Source organism: Cinclus cinclus, chromosome 16 (assembly GCF_963662255.1).
Source record: "Cinclus cinclus chromosome 16, bCinCin1.1, whole genome shotgun sequence".
Taxonomy (NCBI): Eukaryota; Metazoa; Chordata; class Aves; order Passeriformes; family Cinclidae; genus Cinclus; species Cinclus cinclus.
Genome location: NC_085061.1, coordinates 16,072,983 through 16,092,039, shown reverse-complemented (window position 1 = coordinate 16,092,039; position 19,057 = coordinate 16,072,983). Strand labels below are relative to the sequence as shown.

General features: G+C 43.3%; 2 protein-coding genes across 5 annotated transcripts; one reads left to right on the top strand and one right to left on the bottom strand.

The window, feature by feature from the left end:
• The first annotated feature begins 1,520 nt into the window (after positions 1–1,520).
• TVP23A (trans-golgi network vesicle protein 23 homolog A) lies at positions 1,521–10,669 on the top strand. The gene is made up of 6 exons (XM_062503622.1): positions 1,521–1,672; positions 5,560–5,704; positions 6,645–6,734; positions 8,415–8,540; positions 10,080–10,209; positions 10,608–10,669. Exons 1-6 carry the CDS (start codon positions 1,521–1,523, stop codon positions 10,667–10,669), a joined length of 705 nt encoding a protein of 234 aa, XP_062359606.1.
• A 358-nt stretch (positions 10,670–11,027) lies between these two features.
• NUBP1 (NUBP iron-sulfur cluster assembly factor 1, cytosolic) lies at positions 11,028–17,128 on the bottom strand. Of its 4 annotated transcripts, none has more exons than XM_062503630.1 (11): positions 17,092–17,128; positions 16,911–17,012; positions 16,678–16,814; positions 16,418–16,507; positions 15,849–15,881; positions 14,876–14,966; positions 14,559–14,713; positions 13,393–13,503; positions 13,151–13,253; positions 12,383–12,466; positions 11,030–11,825 (listed from the first exon to the last, which is right to left on the bottom strand). In XM_062503630.1, exons 1-11 carry the CDS (start codon positions 17,117–17,119, stop codon positions 11,773–11,775), a joined length of 987 nt encoding a protein of 328 aa, XP_062359614.1. In that variant the 5' UTR covers positions 17,120–17,128; the 3' UTR covers positions 11,030–11,772. The 4 variants fall into 4 exon arrangements, with proteins under 4 accessions (XP_062359612.1, XP_062359613.1, XP_062359614.1 ...); XM_062503631.1 differs by having other exon boundaries at positions 11,031–11,825; positions 16,418–16,486; XM_062503628.1 differs by having other exon boundaries at positions 11,028–11,825; positions 16,678–17,012.
• Between the last annotated feature and the right edge of the window lie 1,929 nt (positions 17,129–19,057).

Sequence of the window (19,057 nt, the reverse complement as noted above, 5' to 3'; positions counted from 1 at the left end):
ATTAGCACACTGTACAAGTTGTTTTAACACTACCAAGGCCAAAATATTAACATCAAATATTAATATCACAATATTAACATCATTAGTCATTAAGCACACCTTTCCTCCCTTACAATTATAATCCTACTAAGAACAGTTTATTAGTTTTTCTTACCTATTCATATTGCTTTATTCCACTAAGTCCTGCACAAAGCTGCTTTCCATTTGAGACTTTTGAAAAAAGTTCACCTCAGTAGCTTCTGTACTTACTCAACAATCTGGTTTACTGAGATGTTTCAGAAAATACTAGGAATTTATTATTTTTCAGGCTTATTTAATGCTAGTAACTAGTCAGACCTACACATGGCTGTGATTATTAAGATCTTACTTGTCCCTCCACTTCACAGTAAGCTGTCCAGACTATTTTTCCCCATTACTGTGAAAACCTTAACCCCTATCATGAAGTTTGGTTGTCTTCTTTTACTTCTTTAACTCTGCTGCATAATTCACCTGCATTTTAAATTAAGGCACTAAAATTTTTTATCATGGAATCATAGAATATCCCAAGTAAGAGGGGAACCACAAGCACTGTTGAGTCCAACTCTTGGTCCTGCACAGCACAGCCCAAGAAGTTTTGTCCAGCCCTGAGAGTTTTGTCCGAACACTTCTTGAGCTCTGTCAGCCTTGGTGCTGTGACCCCTGCCCTGGGGAGCCTGTTCAGTGCCCAACAACCCTCTGGGGGAAGAACCTTTCCCTAATACCCAACCTAAACCTCTCCGGACAACTTCAGGCCATTCACTTGGGTCCTGTCACTGATCACCACAGAGAAGAGATCAGTGTCTGCCCATCTACTTCCCCCTGTGCGGATGCTGGAGACCACACTGTGGCGTTCCCTCAGTCTCCTCCAGGCCCAACAAGCCGAGTGACCTCAGCGCTGTAAGGGGCCGTGTTATCTCCGCTGGGCCAGCGGCACATCCCCAAGGCTGTGATGCCACGGCCTCCCCTCAGCGCTGTCCCCGCACAGGGCCGGGGCCAGGGCCGCGGCCGGGGAGCGCGGGCAGCGCTGGCCCGGCTATGGGTGCGCGCCAAACGCGACACGCAAGTGTGCTCCCATATTTGTACACCTACGTTCACCTTTCCCTCCACTCCTTCCTTTCAGGGCTTGTGTTCACAAGAGAACCCAGCGGCCCTGACGCGGAGGGTGCGAGCCCGCAGGGTGGGCAGCTGACCGCGCTGAGGGCCGGGGGCTGCCGGGGCCCCTCACGCTGATAAAGCCGCCCCGGCCCCGGCCCCGGCCCCGGCCCCGGCCCCGGTCCCGGCCCCGGTCCCGGTCCCGGCCCGCGGGGGAGGTGGCCGCAGGCATCCCCGCTCCAGGGCCGCAGCGAGGAGCGGCTGTCCCCGGGCTCTCCCGAGCGCTGCCCGGTGAGGCGCAGCCGCCGCGGGCTGTGGCGAGGGGCAGACCCGCTCCAGCCGCGCAGGGCCGGGCCGGAGCTCGGCCCCTTTTCCCGGGGCCAGCCGCGGGCCTGCAGCCGCGGGCCGGCATGAAGCAGGTAGGGGCGGCGGGCGGGGCGCGGCTGTCCCGGGCCCTGAGCGCTGCCGGGCTGCCGCCGCAGGCGCTGGGGGACGACACGGAGGATGTGTCCCTGGATTTCGGCAGCGAGGAGGAGCTGGCGCTGCGGAAAGCGCGGTTCAGGTAACGGCGCGGAGGCCGCGGCAGCGCGGAGCCCGGGCGCGGGCGGCCCTGGCTGTTCCGGTGCACAGAAAACTCCATTTAAACACTTCATTCCAGGTTTTTAGACGGAGTGCGATCAAGCGGTGGAACAGGCTGCCTGGGAAGGCTGGGAGGGCTCCGTCCGGGAGAGAGGCCGGGCCCCGCTGCCCGGCATCACCCGGTCAGAGGAAATGAAAACGTGACACATCCAACATCCCAAACCCCAAGCAAACAGTGCTTTACTTAGAGCTGGAGCAGTGGAGACAGCTCTCAGCTCCAGCAAAGCTCGCTGTGCAGCAGTGCTCAGGCACTTCGGTCCACACCTGGCTGAACAGCCAGATGGCTGCAATAAAACTGTCATGATTTCCTACCAGGGACGTGATGCTGTGTGGTACATAAAGTATCTTATGCTTGTAGACGTTACCTGAGAAAACCCAGCCAGTTTGCCCATCTCATGTGTCACTCTGCAGCTCTGGCCACACACAGAGGTCCCAGGTGACAGAGCTGTTCAACCAGTGGCTTTTGAAGTCTCCAAAGATTGTGAAAGGAAGAGTTTTATGTCAAAAGGAATTAGGCATGCACTGATCAATAATGCATATAATCAGCTTTGATTTAGATTGCTTTCTTCTGCCTTGCCCCAGTTTGGTCTGGTCCATTACAATGATAATATTTCTTGTAGGTGCAAACAATAGATATTAATATTATAAAATAGATATTAAACCTGACACAGCATCATCTGAGATGAAAAGCAATCATGTAGCTTTACAATCACTCTGTTTTGCTAGGGTCTGGTGAAGCATTTCTGCCCTTGAATTGCTTTGGACTTTGTCACTACTTGAGTCAGCCCTGACATAAGATTAACCTTCCCAGAATTGCCTTGGTTTCACACCTTAGGAGCAGCATGCATTTTAAATGAAGGCTTATATTTTGGTGCAGTCTTGGAGAACACAGCCTAAAGGATTCAACTAAGCTGGGAAATACAGCTTAGAAGTACTTTGATCACATGAGCCACAGATCAAGTCTGAGGGACCAGACTAGATATAGAATGAAGTGAAACCACCCTGGAATGTTTGTAGGAGATCACGGCACCAAGCACTTTTCTTTAGAGATCTTAGAGATTCCTCCTGATTCACACTGCTCAGTAATACAGCACAAGTAAAGTATCAGCAAACCTTCCTGGGATCCACTTATTCTGGGATCCACTTTGCGTAGATACTTGTTACATTAGAGACAGCTCTTCTTTCTGGCCCTTAAGACAATATTAAAATATGATGTAGTATTGAAAAATTGTCTGCTATAGAATTCAGAAATGAAACTGCTTACACTGGTCACACATGTTTGTTTTTATATTTCTGAAGAATTTTGTGCAAATGAGCCTGAAATTCACCTAGGTGCTGCGAATTTTTTTTTTATCTTGTTAGAGGGCATTTCAAGATGTTCCAATCATTTGTCTTTAACTTTATTCCAGTATCTTGAACTTGGTTAGAATTTGCATAGGCTATGAAAAATTGTGCTTTTGTGATTTTCTGATGTATGTGCAAAAGGGCTCCTTACAAGGAAAGGGTTAGTGGCTACTTTCCTAAGAAATTGGAAAAAGATAAGTTCATTGCAGTACCAGAACTTTGGATATGGAAGTCAGGAGCATATTATTCTTTTACACATCAGCCAGGAAACACGATGATCAAGCCAGAAAAGAGAACCCATTTATTCAAAATTTGCCTCAATACATTCTGAAGTATCAGGGAAAAAAAAAAACAAAAAAAACCAACAACCCAGCATGTAGAGTGCTGCTGTGGCACTTCTGAGCAGGTACCTGGAATGACTCTCATGTAGTTTACTGGCATAACTTAGATCTGACCCAAATTTGATTCTTTAACATGGGATGCAACTAAATTGATTACAGCTCGTTCCTGTCCTAACAGGCATCATGCTCACAAACTGAACAGAGGTTAGTTATTGTAACAAGGTAAATGGCAATCATTGAGCCTTGAGGCTCCAGTTCTATATCACATGGATGTTTAGATGCAACAGGAAAACTAGAAGTCCAAGCAAGTGGGTTTCTGTGCTTTCAGGAGCAAATGTATGCCAAGCTGAGCCAGGGCAGAGTTGCAGTTTCCTTTATCCTTTCCAGAGTCTCAGTAAGTGCTCAGGACTGTAATAAATGAGAGCTCTTGCTCATGTGTTTTGTTTGGGTTTTTGTTTGTTGGTTTGTTTGTAGTAAATACCCTTAAATGTTTGACACTGGAAAAACTCAGCATCCAAACAGTAATCCTGTTGTAATTCAGTAATGCTGCTGAATCTGCTTTCCAAAATGAAACATGACTTCTCCAAAGTTACTGCCACATTTGAAGCACTGATCCATTAGAAAAACTCAGGCAGCCCTGGTTTGCTTTGGGGTTGTGATCTATGAAAGCTGCTCTGGACACAAGGGTACCACTTCCATAATTGACTCTTAGATCTTCTTGACCAAGATCAAGGGTCAAAGCAGCAAGGCACTGTGTGTTTTAGCCAGTTCACACTACCCACTCCACCCACCTGGCTGCTTATGGCAGAAAAAGCCCCTTTGCTTAAAATGTCACATGTTCAGTTCTAAGTCAGAAGAAGTTTTTGGAAAGTTTGAAGTTCACATGGGCATGACCAGGAGTAAATATAAACTACACCTGTGCATCATTCTTCCCTCTCCATTCATGTGTGTAGTACTAGAAAATCAGTATTGCTGTTAGAGAAAGATAAACACCAGAACAGTTAAACAGCTATAGAGTAATAATATAACAACAAGGATATTTAAGTTATAATATTTATTATACGTATATAGCTATAATTTAAGTGTATAATAAGCAATTGTGTATGTTTTTTATATCTCAGTTTATTAAACGCAGTAACAGAATAACATTTAATAGTTAAATAGTTGATTATGCCCTAGGTCATACTTTTGTTAATTGGCCACACTACTGTTAAGTGTTCACAGAGGCATAGGAGCTTAGTGAGACAACTGTTGGTTTAAATATCTTATTCAGATATTTTATCCTCTAAGCTTCAAGGAAGAAGTTACTTAACTGCAAGAGCCTGTAGTTAATTCTCACTTTCAACTAATTAACACAAACAACTGTACAGAGTAAGATTTTTACTGGCATGTTACCCTGAACATTGTACCGTGCTCATTACATTCTCCAGCCTCCCCATCCTACTGTGCATGCCTATATTCTGTGGTACTTAGTTACTTCTTTCACTGAAATTTCTCTTTGTTTTGTTACAGACAAAATTTTGTTCAATGAGCAAAGTGTAAATACTAGTGAAATTAATAAGCAAGAATTCAGAAGGACTGTTAGATTCCCAAATCATTCTGCCTATCTAAAAGGAAGTGTTTGGATTTAGACATTAACTATGGAAGTTCATTTTGTCTTAGAGCAAGCAGCTCCAATTTTTTTTAAGTTTTAGAGCTCATATTTTGTTTTTAAAACTGTTCCTGAGAGGCGTAAGAGCTCTCTCAATTCTTTTGTGCTGTGCAATGTAGATTAATTTCATGAAACAACAAGGATTTTATGGTACTGGGTTGCACACAACCAATAAATTCTTTCACACAGTACCAAAGAATCTGGTGAAAGGCTCCATATTTTGTTCCATCTTTGAGAAAGTTTTGACAGGAGCACCTCATTTGTCTTTTCGCTTGAGACTGAAGCTTGGCTATTGAAAATACCATTATCAAATTGCTTTGATAATGAAGATATACACCAACGTTGAAATAGTAGCAGCTGCAAACCAAAATACCATTATAAACTTGAAACAGCTACGTTGTGCTACGTTGTCAGCAAACACTGTTAACATTCCCTCCAGTCTCATAATCTCATATATTTTTGTGTTTTTTCTAGGCACCCACTGGCCACCTTTTTCCACCTGTTTTTCCGAGTGAGTGCTATTGTTACCTACTTGTTCTGTGACTGGTTCAGCAACAGCTTTGTTGCCTGTTTTGTCACTATCCTCCTCCTTCTGTCCTTTGACTTTTGGTCTGTCAAGGTAAGATAACCCTGAACGGTAATTAACTTGGAAAATATTTTGTCATTAATTAAAACAAAAGAATTGAAATATGTATAATGACAGAAGTGACAAAAACATTGCATTTTGTTAATTTATTAAATGTCTAGCCCATTTTAATGAAGCTTTTCACACATGTTAGTTATTTAGCAACATGTTTTCTATGGCTGACTACTAAGGTCTATGAATACGGTGAGAAAATTGCTTTGCCATAGGTAGGTTTGTATGCTTTCCCCCCAAAAAAAATAAATTAAAGAATTAAAGTAATACTGGCTTTCAGTAATGGATGCGCAAGGATGTCCAGATCTGCAACCCTGTGCCCAGACCCCACAGCAGGGGCTGCAGAAGACTCCAGCTTATATCTTATAGTTTATAGCTCTGGTGCTCTAATCCCATGCAGGTAGGTGGATCAGGCCAGCCCAGGAGCCAGGGATTCCACATGTAGAGCAAGGTTTTTGTTTTGTACAAGTGAAGCATTGATGCACTTCCAGTTCTGAAAGCTTCTGGTGTTCATGCAGGTGCAGAAATATTCTCTTGGTTTGTTTGCCCCATCTTACACAGCTTACTTGTTTGCCATTAATGTCCCACTTTTCAGTGTGTTTATGTTCTCAGTATTCCTCTTTTACCGAGGAAATTTATTTGTTTACTGTGTGCTTGTCTAAGTGGCCTGAAAGATACAGCCTATAATTTCTTATTTAAATAGGTGCTGTTGTGCAAATTATCATATTGAAAGACAACAGGCTTCTACATTTGTAACTTTGCCCATCATTAATGGCTGTTGTACTAAAACTTTTAGAAGAAATTCTAATATTTGATAAAATAAGATGATTTTTGAACATGCTTGTCTTTTAAATTTTTTCTCTTGCTATACTGTCAAGTGACTTGTGCTACTGATGAATGTAAATAATGGTTTTATCACTAGAATGTGACAGGAAGACTCTTGGTTGGTTTGCGTTGGTGGAACCAGATTGATGAAGATGGAAAAAGTCACTGGGTGTTTGAAGCAAAAAGGGTAAATATATTAATAGAAGTAGGCACAGGGCAAACAGAATCCATAGGAAATTTGTAAAGCTGATACCAAGTCAAATAAAGTAACAGATTACCTTTGTAACAACTACTTTTTATCCAGCTTCCATAGAAAACAATGTCATTATTCAGGTGCAAGCACTGGTTTGTCACATCCTGGAAGTATTCAGGGCAAAACAGGTCTCACAACATTGTCAGCATATGTATCAACAGAATAAATATTCATAGCATGGTGCTATAGGTATGAAATGCTTCTGGTAGTTCTATTTTATTTTCTAGTGAGAATATCTTGTAATAAACACGTCTTCACATAGATAATCCCAATACAGAATCCTCTTCAGGAAAGATCTACATGAAAAGCCATGCTGAATAGTTCAGATTTAGTGTTTTGAAGTTAATATTTAATTCACGTTCATGGAATGTGGTGGGAAAGAGAACCTGGATCACAGAGTTCTGATACTGCCAGTGCCCCCCAAACACACTGAGGGGGAAAAGAAAAGCCCTATAGAAGGCATTTGGCATCACTGCCAGAGTCAAGACTCAGGGTTTTGCTTGAACTTGCTGACATTCTCTCTGCAGCCCCACTGAGCTTGGCAGAGCAGCACCCAGGTGCTGCTCACCAGGACATTCTTTGGAGCCCTCCAGCTGTGCCTCCAGCCGGGCCGGGCTGTCCCGGGGCTGTCCCGGTGTGCGGGGCCGCAGTGCCCTCTGCAGCCTCGGCTGCGGCTCCAGGGTGCCCCGAGCACACAGAACACAAATTAATGTGCTTCCTGGGAGCCTAAGGCAGGCCTGAAGACAGAATAGAGGAAACCCTGCAGGAAAGAATACATGGAAAATTCAATATACGGAAAATTAACTAAAAAGCTTTTCAGGTGGAAGAGTCCAGAGGTTTTCTTTTTTTTTCTTTTTTTTTTTTTTTGTTTTGTTCTGTTTGGGTTTTTTTGGTTTTTTTTGTTTCAGAAGTTGACACTAGTGGTAGTTGAGTGGTCTGAGGGCTTGAATGAGATTTTGAATTTTGGAAAGATCAGAACCTTCTGAACATTTATCTTACTTTAGGGGATTTTTTGTTCTTTTCAAAGTGTTGTGAGTGATGAGCCCCTCAGTGTAGATAGACATGTGAGTTGTCCTGACCTGCAGAAATCTGTAAGCAGGACTTTGCAGCCTGCTCTGAAGTTTCTGCTCTCCCTGAAGAACAGACAGAGCACAGGGCATAAGGCTGCCTCCTGCAGTTACAGTGTGCCCAAATCCAGTTTGACACAAGAGGCATTTTCAAAGCCACAGTTCTTAATTCATGGAATGTCAGGAGAGTTCAGAAGCAAAACCCAAGTATTCATATAATAGGAATACATAATAGTTTATGTAATAGGAAAGTAAGCTTCATGCAAGATTTAAATTAAGCTAAGATACTGCATCTTTTTAGGAAAATGTATAGAAATGTGCACTTTAATGAGAATTCCAGTCTGAACTAGAACCAACTGATAAATCCCATGGATGAAAATGCTGTCATTTATAGCAGGGCACGAGGAAGGAAACTGGGCATGAGTTACTTCTTTTCTTAGTTAATCTTCTGTGCATCTGATAAGTGAAATCTTCTTGCTCTGTTCTTTTGTCATTTATTGTGGGTTTTGACTTTGGGACTAAGTCTCAATGAAATTTTTTCTTCCAGGTGCCTATAGTAGCTGCCTCAAGTGAAGCTGAAGCTCGAATCTTTTGGCTCGGTCTCATCATCTGCCCAGTGATTTGGACAACATTTTTCTTTAGCACCTTGTTCTCCTTGAAGCTGAAATGGCTGGTGAGTCAGGGGGTACTGAAGACAGTATTGGTAGAAGGAAAACCCAGATCTGTTAGTTTTGAACCAAACAAAAATTGCACCAGCAAAGAATCCTAAGGAGTTTTCTGCAGTGAAGGCTTGCACTCTGGAAGGGGTTGGTAATTTTTAGCTGCCCTTCTTTTGGGTTATCAGATGTCAACTCCTTCTTCTAGAGAACCTCAAGTGGTGGGCAAAATTAGGGGCTTCTACTTAACTATAGCAACTTACTGTGCTCCAACTTACTTCAGCCAAATGAAACTAATAGGAGAGGAAAAAAATGAACCATGTGATGTTGGTTTCCAAGTTTTTAGGTCTCCTGGGAATTTAAATGCACTTACTCTAAAAAGAAAGGATTTTAGATCTCTGGTACCATTCCCTATTGAAAGAACCAGCATCACTAGCTCTTAAACCTTTGATAAATTGAGCTGTAAGTATTTTATAATTACTCTACTTATGAGTCACCTACTGAAAAAAACTTGAGAGGAAATTACCCCATATATTGCATTACATTAAGGTATTTTTGTCTATAAAATCTTCACATTTTCCCCTGTAAATATTAAGTGCTTGGCTAATTGCCACACTATTCATTCTGTCAAGTTCCCAGCCATGCTCAGTACCATTTCTTACTTCAGTTTGAAAAGATAAAAAGCACCACCAACATGTGCAGCTACATAACCAGTAACAGCGAAGATTGCATATTATTATTCAATTAAACAAGAAACTCAGCTATGGCTATAAATCAATTGCAAATCATTAACTGCTTTCTGGTGCCCCTAAACAAGCAATAGTTAAACCAGCACTCTTTGTTCATGGCTCCACCTTTATTTTTGAAAAGCAGAGATTGTTTGCTAAGCCAAGAGCTGCTTGGAGACAGAATGCTAACTGGTGCAGGAGCCTGGTGCTTTGTAAAAGGCAAGTTACACAAAAATAAAATCACTTCTGGGAAACTATTTCTGAAGGCTAAGAGAAACATTTTTTAAGTTGCTGTATTAGTCACATTGGTTCCACCTGCTGCTAAACCTAAAGTACCACAACGGGAGCTGATTATTTTCACTGCCTGTCAATGCTAGACAGTGAATCTATCTCTGGCTGCTCTTTGTAAATATGTAAATTACAGATCTTATTTGTTTATAATAAGTTGCTTGTCAGCTGAACAGGCCTGGAGGTGTGCCACATATCTGGATGTAAAATTTTTAGATAGGAATGGGGCTTAAAAAAGGTGAAATGTTTCTGGCATCTGTTGATTAGGTCCTTTTCTGAGTAATGCTTTTAGGAAAGTATGAAGTCTTTCAAGATACAGGATGACAAAACTGGTGTTGGTGTTTTGATATAAAAAGAGACATTTTGTAGAAAGGAACTAATGTGTTTGACATGATTGGATTTGAAGGCCATTTATTATTGCAAGGCATGTCCCCCTCTTACAGCTCGTTTATCTGGATAGCGTGCACACAAACACACATGTATATCCTACACAATGCACAGCCATGCATTTGTTCCTGCTGAACTCTTGTTTGTCCACAGGCTCTCGTGATTGCTGGGATCTCCCTCCAGACTGCTAATTTATATGGCTACATCCACTGCAAGTTAGGGGGACAAAAAACCATCAGCAGAGTAACCTCAAGGTTGTTTGGTACCGCAGATGTTCCCAAGAGTGAGAACTGAGCTTCAGCCCACGGGGTAGCACAGCCAACCTGCCTCTCAGGGCTGGTCCTGTCTCTTCCCAGGTCTATTCCTGCAGTGGGTCCAGGGTGATCCTGATTCTCCAGCAAGCCTCTCTGGCAGTGTCACATGCAAGACCTGTAACTCCAGGTCACTTTGCTCCACGTTTGGAAGCCTGCCGAGTTCCACAACTGAGCTGCTTCCAAGCTCCGGAACAATGTCCTTCAGTTAAATCCTTGGAGTTACTGTACTTCTAATGCCTCTGCTTAAGCACAGCTGGAAGAGCCATCTTCAACCCTCAGGCTTCCAGCTGGCAGCTCCCTGCTTCTGTAAGAGATCCCTGGGTCCCAGGTTATGCTTACAGCCATGTGTGCTCTGTTCCCTCAACAGGACAGAGCAGAAGAATTTCAGAAGATGGCACTGAAGAACATGAGAAGACAGGCACTAGGTAACCAAACAAGGAAGAGCTAAAGGATGAGCAGTAAAAAAAGTAATTCATGAAAGTTGTTCTTCAGGGGAAAGTATTTATATAAAGCTCTTCTAGAATTACACCTGCATGAAGTAAAGTCATTTCATGTTTGAGTCTTTAGATCCTGGAAAGTTTAATGTCTTTGTTACTTAAAAGCTTCACCAAAAAGTTGTTTGTGTGAGCACAGGTGGTGCTCATGGTTTACAAGGAGCACACTGCTTTCAGAAAAGTTGTCAACTACCCTCAAACTGTTGGATTATCTTAACCAGGAATTACACGTAATGAAAAGATAATGCTAATTTAACTTTGGAACTACAATAAACAAAATCAAACTGCCTTTCTCTCTTGTACAAAATACTGATTTTTCAAAGCTTTCAAACCACAATCCCAAAGGGCCTCTTAGTTATTAAAAATACTGAATATTTATTTTTTTAATGTTCAGCCTTAGGATCAAATAGAAGAAAACAAAAGTAATAAACCATGTTCATCCACTACTTCTGTGAAGCTGGCAGTATGTGTAGTTAAAAATTTAATCTTATTTTGATACTTGTAAAAAAATAAATAAATCAATGCACTGATTAAATAAAATAAATAAATCAGTGCACTACCCCAGTTTTCACTCTAGATACAGATCATCTCCACTGAAAGGAGACACTTTAATTATGTTATTTAGGGAGAGAGAATGGGCATTACAGCTCACCCTTTTGCAGCAGGCAGAACAAAGGCTGCTACGCATGCCCCAGTATCAACACAGCATATTTTATATTCATATTTGTATTTCATACTTCTAAATAAAATGTGTGCCATATTCTCACCTCTTCAACTGCTACCTTCACAGTCAGGTTATTGCTACCATCACACTGGAGGCAGAATGCACTTGATACTCCAGATGCAGACTCACTTTCACAGCATTCTAGTGAAGGAGGAACTGTAAGAATCTTGAACTTTTGGAAAAAACAAAGGCAAGAGCCTTTATATTAAGAATTTATTTGCAATATACAAAAAGAATTAATTCCTTTTATAAATCAAGGCATAAGTTACTTTGCTATAACTAAACATGAACTACATTTTTGTTCCATTTACAGATTACATTATCTTTTCTTCTTGCAAATGGTGCTGTTCACAGTACTCCTGAATTCCTGCAAAGATGGAAAAAAATAAGTGTTATTTCAGTTGTACATCAGGAGTTTGTTGTTGCTGCATCTGTCCCCTGAGGGTACAGATATCTGAAATTAGGCCTTCCTTACATTGAAAGTGGCTTTGGGATTATTTTTAAACACCACAGAACCAGCTGTTTAGGAGTTTTTGCCTGGGTTTTTTGTGTGTAATTACAGTTAGAAGTGGAGGCATTGCCTCCCACTTGGTTATGGTGAGCACCCCTCCACACATCTGCTCAAGAGCCTCAGAAGGTTTCTCTGAGCACAAGGACACCCCATCTCTGAAAATGAAAGTCTGATTTCTCTGAAGTCAAACACTGAAACCAGTTATCAAATGCAATGTCGTTATCAGTTTAGCAGCTAGTCAGAAGTGATTCTCAGAAGCAAACGGTCTTTGCACCTGTTACTTTCAGAAGTGCTGTGCACCTCTCCTGAATTTATTATCTGTGGCACAGTAACACAAGCCTGTTTAACACCTTTGTACACTGCAGCAGTGCTCAGAACCTCGGGGATTCATTTGCACAGTGATTCCCACTCACTTTGAATGATACTCCTGTAAGATAACGTAGCTGGAGACTCAGGTGCTTCAGCCAAGAAAGACTGGCCTCTGTCACAACTCTTTCCTTGAAGGACAGAGGAAACAACACAGAAACAAAGCAACAGGATAAGATGACCTTTCCTTTGTTAGCTTTTATCCTATTCCAGTTACATATTTTCAAAGAGCCACCTGCATCTATTTAGGAAGCCCTCAAGTAATGAGACTAGAAATACAGTGTGTAGTTTGACAGAGGAATAGTACGAGCAGGAACCTTCTCTTGGGAGTACTGAGCTGTTCCTTGATATCATTAATTCAGGTATTAATTGGTAACAGCTAGTGGGCAAAGAACAACACCTCCTCATGACCTACAAGAGAAGTTGGGCAGTCCCAGTAACAATAAGGTTAAAACACTGGTTCTAATGCCTAACATCTACAAAATATTATTCTTTGAAGTGGTTATAATTTCATTCAGTCTCCATTTCCAGGTGACTGCACCAAACTGAAAGACATGTTGTATTTCAAATACAATTACAGTGCTGAAAAGATGCAGCATATCATCTTAATCGATTAAGGAAAGGTTAAAGAAATTACTCCAGCACTTCCCTCATTCCATACCAAGCTATGTCATAATTCCAGTGACTTTTGATTAAAAAAACCCATTCTATGTAAAAGTGCTGATAGACATCAGTGCCCACATCAGGGTTTGCCAGCAGTAACATCAGTACAGGAGAACAACTTGCTTCAAGGGCAGTGCAGTAAGTGACTTTACCTATCTGTGGATCCAGAGGCACTTTACCCAGGAGAGAAACACTTAAGTTCTGGCACATCTTCTCTGCACCACCAGTAGTTGGGGGAAAGATCTGAGATTCATTCTGGGACAACATAAAAATCAGAGTTAAAATATTGCAATTCTGAGAATAAGGCATTTTTGGAGCAATGTTTGATATCCAAGCAATAGCTTGGAAAAAAGGAAAGCAAGGAAAAAAGACTGCAACACACAGCCAGCCTTACCTTACACTTGGGGCACACAAAGCCACTCATGTTCTCCACAACACCAATGATGGGCAGCTTCACTTTGCGGCAGAAATTGATCTCCTTCCGAACATCCTGAAGTGACACTTCCTACACGTATTAGCAAACAGTGTATTTCAACTGTAATGTTTCATGCCAAATCCATTCAGTTACCTCCTTAGAGCTACTTTATAATGTATTACTGCTGTCTATAGGAACACAAAGCTGTGCTATGAGCTCTATCAACAGAGCAGGTGCAACATTTTAAGCCTACTGGATGTGGTTCTGTTTTGAAATCTGACTCTACTCAAGATTCACCCATATTTATGTTTTTTATCTCCTACATTCATCTCTTCTTTAAAAACAACTTTTTCACATTTTCATCTTACAGAAGGACCCTTGGTATTCTCCAAGAACCACCAGGCTGACACTAGTTACATCTTTTCAAATTAAAGTATCTTATCCTCTTTGAGTTTTCACATACATGACTGACCTCATTCATTCTCCTGTGCCCTTCCTCCTTCACCTCCTTCCTCTCTTGTATTATCCTCAATACTTTGCTACCTTTATGTGTTATCCTTTCAACTATTGTAGAAAAACTTATGTCATGTGTTAGTTTAATATCTTGTTCTGTTCCAAACCAGACATGAAAACCTCTGTTTGAACTGGGTGTGTTTTTAATTTCAGCTCTCCAGGAGCTGCTTTCTCTTTTAAAAATGCACATGAGAAAGCTGCCTATTTTGGTGGGTCACCTGCAGGTGACAGGCTACTTTGCAGGTGTCAAAGAGTGCACAGCTTATCACTTAAAAACAAAGCTTCTTATGAACATTCTTCTGAACATTAAGCAATTGGTGAATAAATTACAGATCCACAATGATGTGAACTCTGATTCTGAAGGAGGAAGTGAAACACTGCATTTCCTTTCACCACATATGTCACAACAGCTTTAGATTGTGAACTGCTGTGATTTGGTGACCCATGTGGATCCCCATCCTGTTCCACTGAGACACCCACCTAACTCACAGCCCAGCCAGCTGCAGGGGCAACACAACAAAGTCATTTCCCTGAGATTCTGCATCCTTAGATTTCTGTGAAATCAATAGCCTGTAACCCAAGGACTGCCTTTAAGTGCCATGATGCTTCCCTGGTGGAATTCTGGCTCACACCTGGGGGGTGGTGACGATGACGGCACCGTCAATGTGGGTGGCACTGAGGTACTGCACGATGGACAGGTGCTCATCTGATGTTCCTGGGGGCGTGTCCACGATCAGGTAATCCACTTCACCCCAGTCCACATCTCGCAGAAACTGCTTGATCAGCCCTAGAGGAAAGGATAAGAATGTGGAAGAGAAAGAGGTATCTTCCTGTATTTCAAATTCCACAGTCTTAACTAACCTGTCTACATTACTAAACAAGTTCATGATATTTCTGCACTTGAAATCTTTCAAGTATGTAAGTTACTGTTGGAAACACTCATACATACCATTCTTTTTTGGTCCTCTCCAGATGACAGCATCATCAGGACTACTGAGCAAGAACCCCACTGACATAACACCTAAGTTTTCTTCAACATACTGAAAGAGAAGTAGAGAAACCTAACAGTGAAGAAAGAGTTCAGAGAAATCAACTCTGAGCCTCTATTTTACAGAAAAAGCAGATGAGGGAGAAGTCATTAATCAAATAAAGGCAGAAAACTTTTATCTTCTATCATAGGGCATTAAAAACTGTATCTTGTGCAACACTCACCAACTACACTAAGACTGAAAAAATTATATTATTGCAGAAGTTTATGGAATCGCTGGATGACAATGAAAGAATAAGAACAGCCTTCCCTCTGTGCACCAGCTGCCTTGCTAACAGCATGCACACTACAGGGGATCTTTAGACATCCAACACCACTGCAAAATCTTCTCTGCATATTCTAAGGATTAGTAAGGTTTTTCTTGGGTGTAAGATACTTCTTGGCTGTCACAGAAAAGATGGCACACTATAGTTGCATGATACTTCACAATAACAAACCTGAGTAACTTATATTTATTGCCCATATTGCAAAGTCAGAAAATACAAGATAATAAAACAATTTTAGAGACACAGTATTACTAAGAAACGTAACACTCTAATCTACATAGTCTATATCCTGATTCCATATGATACCCATCTCGATTTTAAAGATCTATTCTGTATTCTATAAAACCTGGATATATATTCTATAGCATTCTCTAGATATTCTGTAGAACATAGATATAGGTTATACAGATCTACAGAATCCAGACATACAGACTCTGTAGAATCTACATCCTGTATGTGTAGATTCTATAGAATCTGCATATTTAAGTCATAAGAAGAAGAATTAATAAGAGCACCCCCTGCTCCTCCCTCACTTATTTTTCAGTGCAGAAGATGGTGCCAACCCAAACACACCCAATGAACTTTCTGAAACAGCTGGACCAACTCACCACTGGAGACCACCCAGATCCACTCTGATGGACCTGAAAATTGAAGTGATACACAAAAATTGCAACAGATACAGACATTACATAAAACATCAACATAAGTCAAACCTGGGCAAGGAGCTGTCCTGCCTGCAGGAACGATCCTGCTTTAGTGGGGCAGCTGAGGTAAAAATGCAGGAGAACCAGATCTCCAATACGTGAACTGTAACTGTTCAAACCTTATGCAAGTTTATGTTCATTACTTTAGTTCATTACTTCACGTATTTGTAAGAAATATTTAAGGGTTGATAAAGTGCAGCATGCTAACACTACTCAAATTTCAAGTTGTCAGCATTATATGGCTAATATGCAATGAAAGTTGGTTTGCAGAACTGCTCATCCTGAAAGCAGATCACTCTTTGGCAAGATATATTATGCTGCACTTCTCCATCTGATCTCGTTTCCCTACCCACTGCCCCACGTTTCCCATTATGCACTCCTTTGAGAAGCTCTACATCCAAAAAGCCTGAATATGCTAATGAAAAACTAAAAAAAAAAACCCACTTAAACAAGATATTTGAGTATTCACTTACCTGTTCTCCTTCTAGACCCATCATTTTAGGAATCGATGGCCCACAGATATCTATGTCCAGCAGAGCAACCTGGAAAACAAACCAGCCAACCTGCCCCAATGGAAATAAGGTAGCACAGGGCTGTCTCCAAAAGTGATCTCGCGCAGCGAAATCACTCCAGCAAGGCTCATCCAGGAAAGCCAAACTTTAACGAGCAGAGGCACACGATCGGTACCCGCTCCGCGACCTCGCCGCCCGCCATGTCCCCGCCCTCTGCCCACCTGCTTGGTCTCGTCCGCCGCCAGCCCGTGCGCCAGGAGGGCGCTGAAGGTGCTCTTGCCCACGCCGCCCTTGCCGGACAGCACCAACACCGTGTGCCGCACCGCCCGCAGCCGCGCTCGCAGCTCCGCCGCCTCCACTGCGGAGACACCGCGCCGTCGGTGAGCCCGCACCGCGCCGCCGGTGAGCCCGCACCGCGCCCTGCGAGCCGTCCCCTCACGGCCGCGGCACTCACCCGGGTCCGGCCCGCCGGCGCCGGCCGCGCACAGCCCTTGGTTGGGGCATCCCTGGCAGGCGGCCGCCCTTCCCGCCTGGGCGCTGCCGGTCCCGGGACACTCTGGAAGGGACAGCGAGAGATGGACCGCGAGTGCCGCGGGCGGGGAGCGCGTCCCGCCCCGTCCGGCCCCGCCGCTCACCCTCCGGCGCGCCTGGCGCCTCCGCCATAGCGCTAAGTCACTTCCGCCTCTGCGTCACTTCCGCCGCTGGGGGCGGGGCCTCGGGCCCGCAGCGCACAACCGCTGCCGCCAGGGGGCGCTGCCGCTGAGAACCTGGTGACACCAACGAGGGACCCGGTGACTCCAACGAGGGACCGGGTGACATCCCCGGGAGCTCTGTGGCGAGGCGCTCCGCTGACCCCCGCGGGCTCTGTCCCGGGTCACCCGGCCCTGCGGACAGTCCGCGCACCGGCCCCGGGCCCTGGCCGGTCCGTGAGCTGCAGCAGATGCTTTTTTTAATGGCAGCGGTGTGTTTTTAAAGCCAGGGCGGAATTCTCCACTACAAGTGCTTTAGGCAGAAGGGATTGACAAGAAGGGCGCGGAGCCGTGCGGGTACCGCAGCTGGGTGCCCGGAGCCGGCCCGCCCCGGGCTGTGCCCGCGCCCCGCTCGGCCTCTGGCAGGAGACGCTGCTGCGGCGCGGAGCCAGCTCCTGGCACGGCGCTGTCCCGCTGCCAGAGAAAGCAGCACACGGTAATAGGCTTCACAAGTTTCATGCCCAGGTTATGTCTCTCATTCCAGTACAATTGCGCTGTTGCGGTATTTCATGGCAATTCTGAGCATATTCTGTATCTTGTTGGTAGACAATTTCGATTGATTTAATGGGTACATTTATTTGGAAGATTATACTGCCTTAACTTGGCCAATCAACTTCTGAGCAATTAGATAGTCTCTGTGCTTGGTATGCAAAATACAATAAAATAATTTCCCAAACCAAGGAAGTATGTGATCACCAGCTGGTGATGTGATCTGGACACTATTCCTGGCCACCTTATCCCAGTCACTGCTTCCTCTCTCTCTCTCTCCCATAGCTGCCTGAGCACAACCTTGTCCTCGCTTCTGCTCCTAATATCACAGCCTGGGTGCTGTAAAAAGGTTATTTTCCTGATCTGAGCACAGTTTGGACTCTCAACTACTCCCATTTCTGACAGATTAGTCCCCAGACTTGCCTGTTTTAACATACAAGTGTGTAAGTTATTATTTGAGGTGGCATCACGTTGGAAAAAGAAAAGAGGTATTTGGAAAGGAATCAGCACATCTTGGTGTTTATTCTGTCTTTTTAAGATAATTTTACTGCAAAGTTATTTTGTTTGAGACACAGCACTTCAACAACTGCAAGCTTTTTAAAAAGAACACTCTAGGAATTAAAAACAACAAAAAAAAACAACCAAAAAAAGCCACAAAAAAACCCCAACAAGACAAACACAAAACCAGTAGCTGTTCACCTACCAAAACAACCCAAACCAAATCCCCAAAACAAAACCAAAAACCCCAAACCAACCAACCAGCCAACCAACCAACCAAAAAGTACATTTAGTTTAGGTTTTAAAGGAATTTCCAAGCATATTTATCTCAGGTAAAAGCCCAAGATGGTAGAAATTGGGGTGGACAGGGAGCTGCCTTCACCTGCAGATACAAAGAGCTTCAGCTTCAAGCCCTGGGAGACACCTAGTGAGGAGAAAGGACATCCTTTACATCGTGGGGAGAGAATAGAGAGAGGAGCTGTCTCACAGGAACTAACATGTTAACCAGTTTGTTACACACGAGGTGTGGTTCTTGGTTTCAATAAATGGCTGGTTAATTGCCAGCTATATCTATGGTTCTGTTCTTTATCCTTGTTCTTGACTGGATCCTGTACCCTCCCCCTCATCTATGCACCTCTGTGCTTTCTGGGTTTTGGGTCTTGGGAAGTTGTCCCATTGTGGTTGTCCCATGCGGTTTCTATGTTTGTTATTTTTACATTAGAAGTTCTTTGTTTTGAGGCAACTCCATGGCTCCTATCTCTCTATATATTACACCATTACACCATGGATTCCCCAGCTGGTCTAGTTCTGTTGTGACTGCCCACAGCAGCCATACAAGATCACTGGATATCTGTACAGCCCCTGC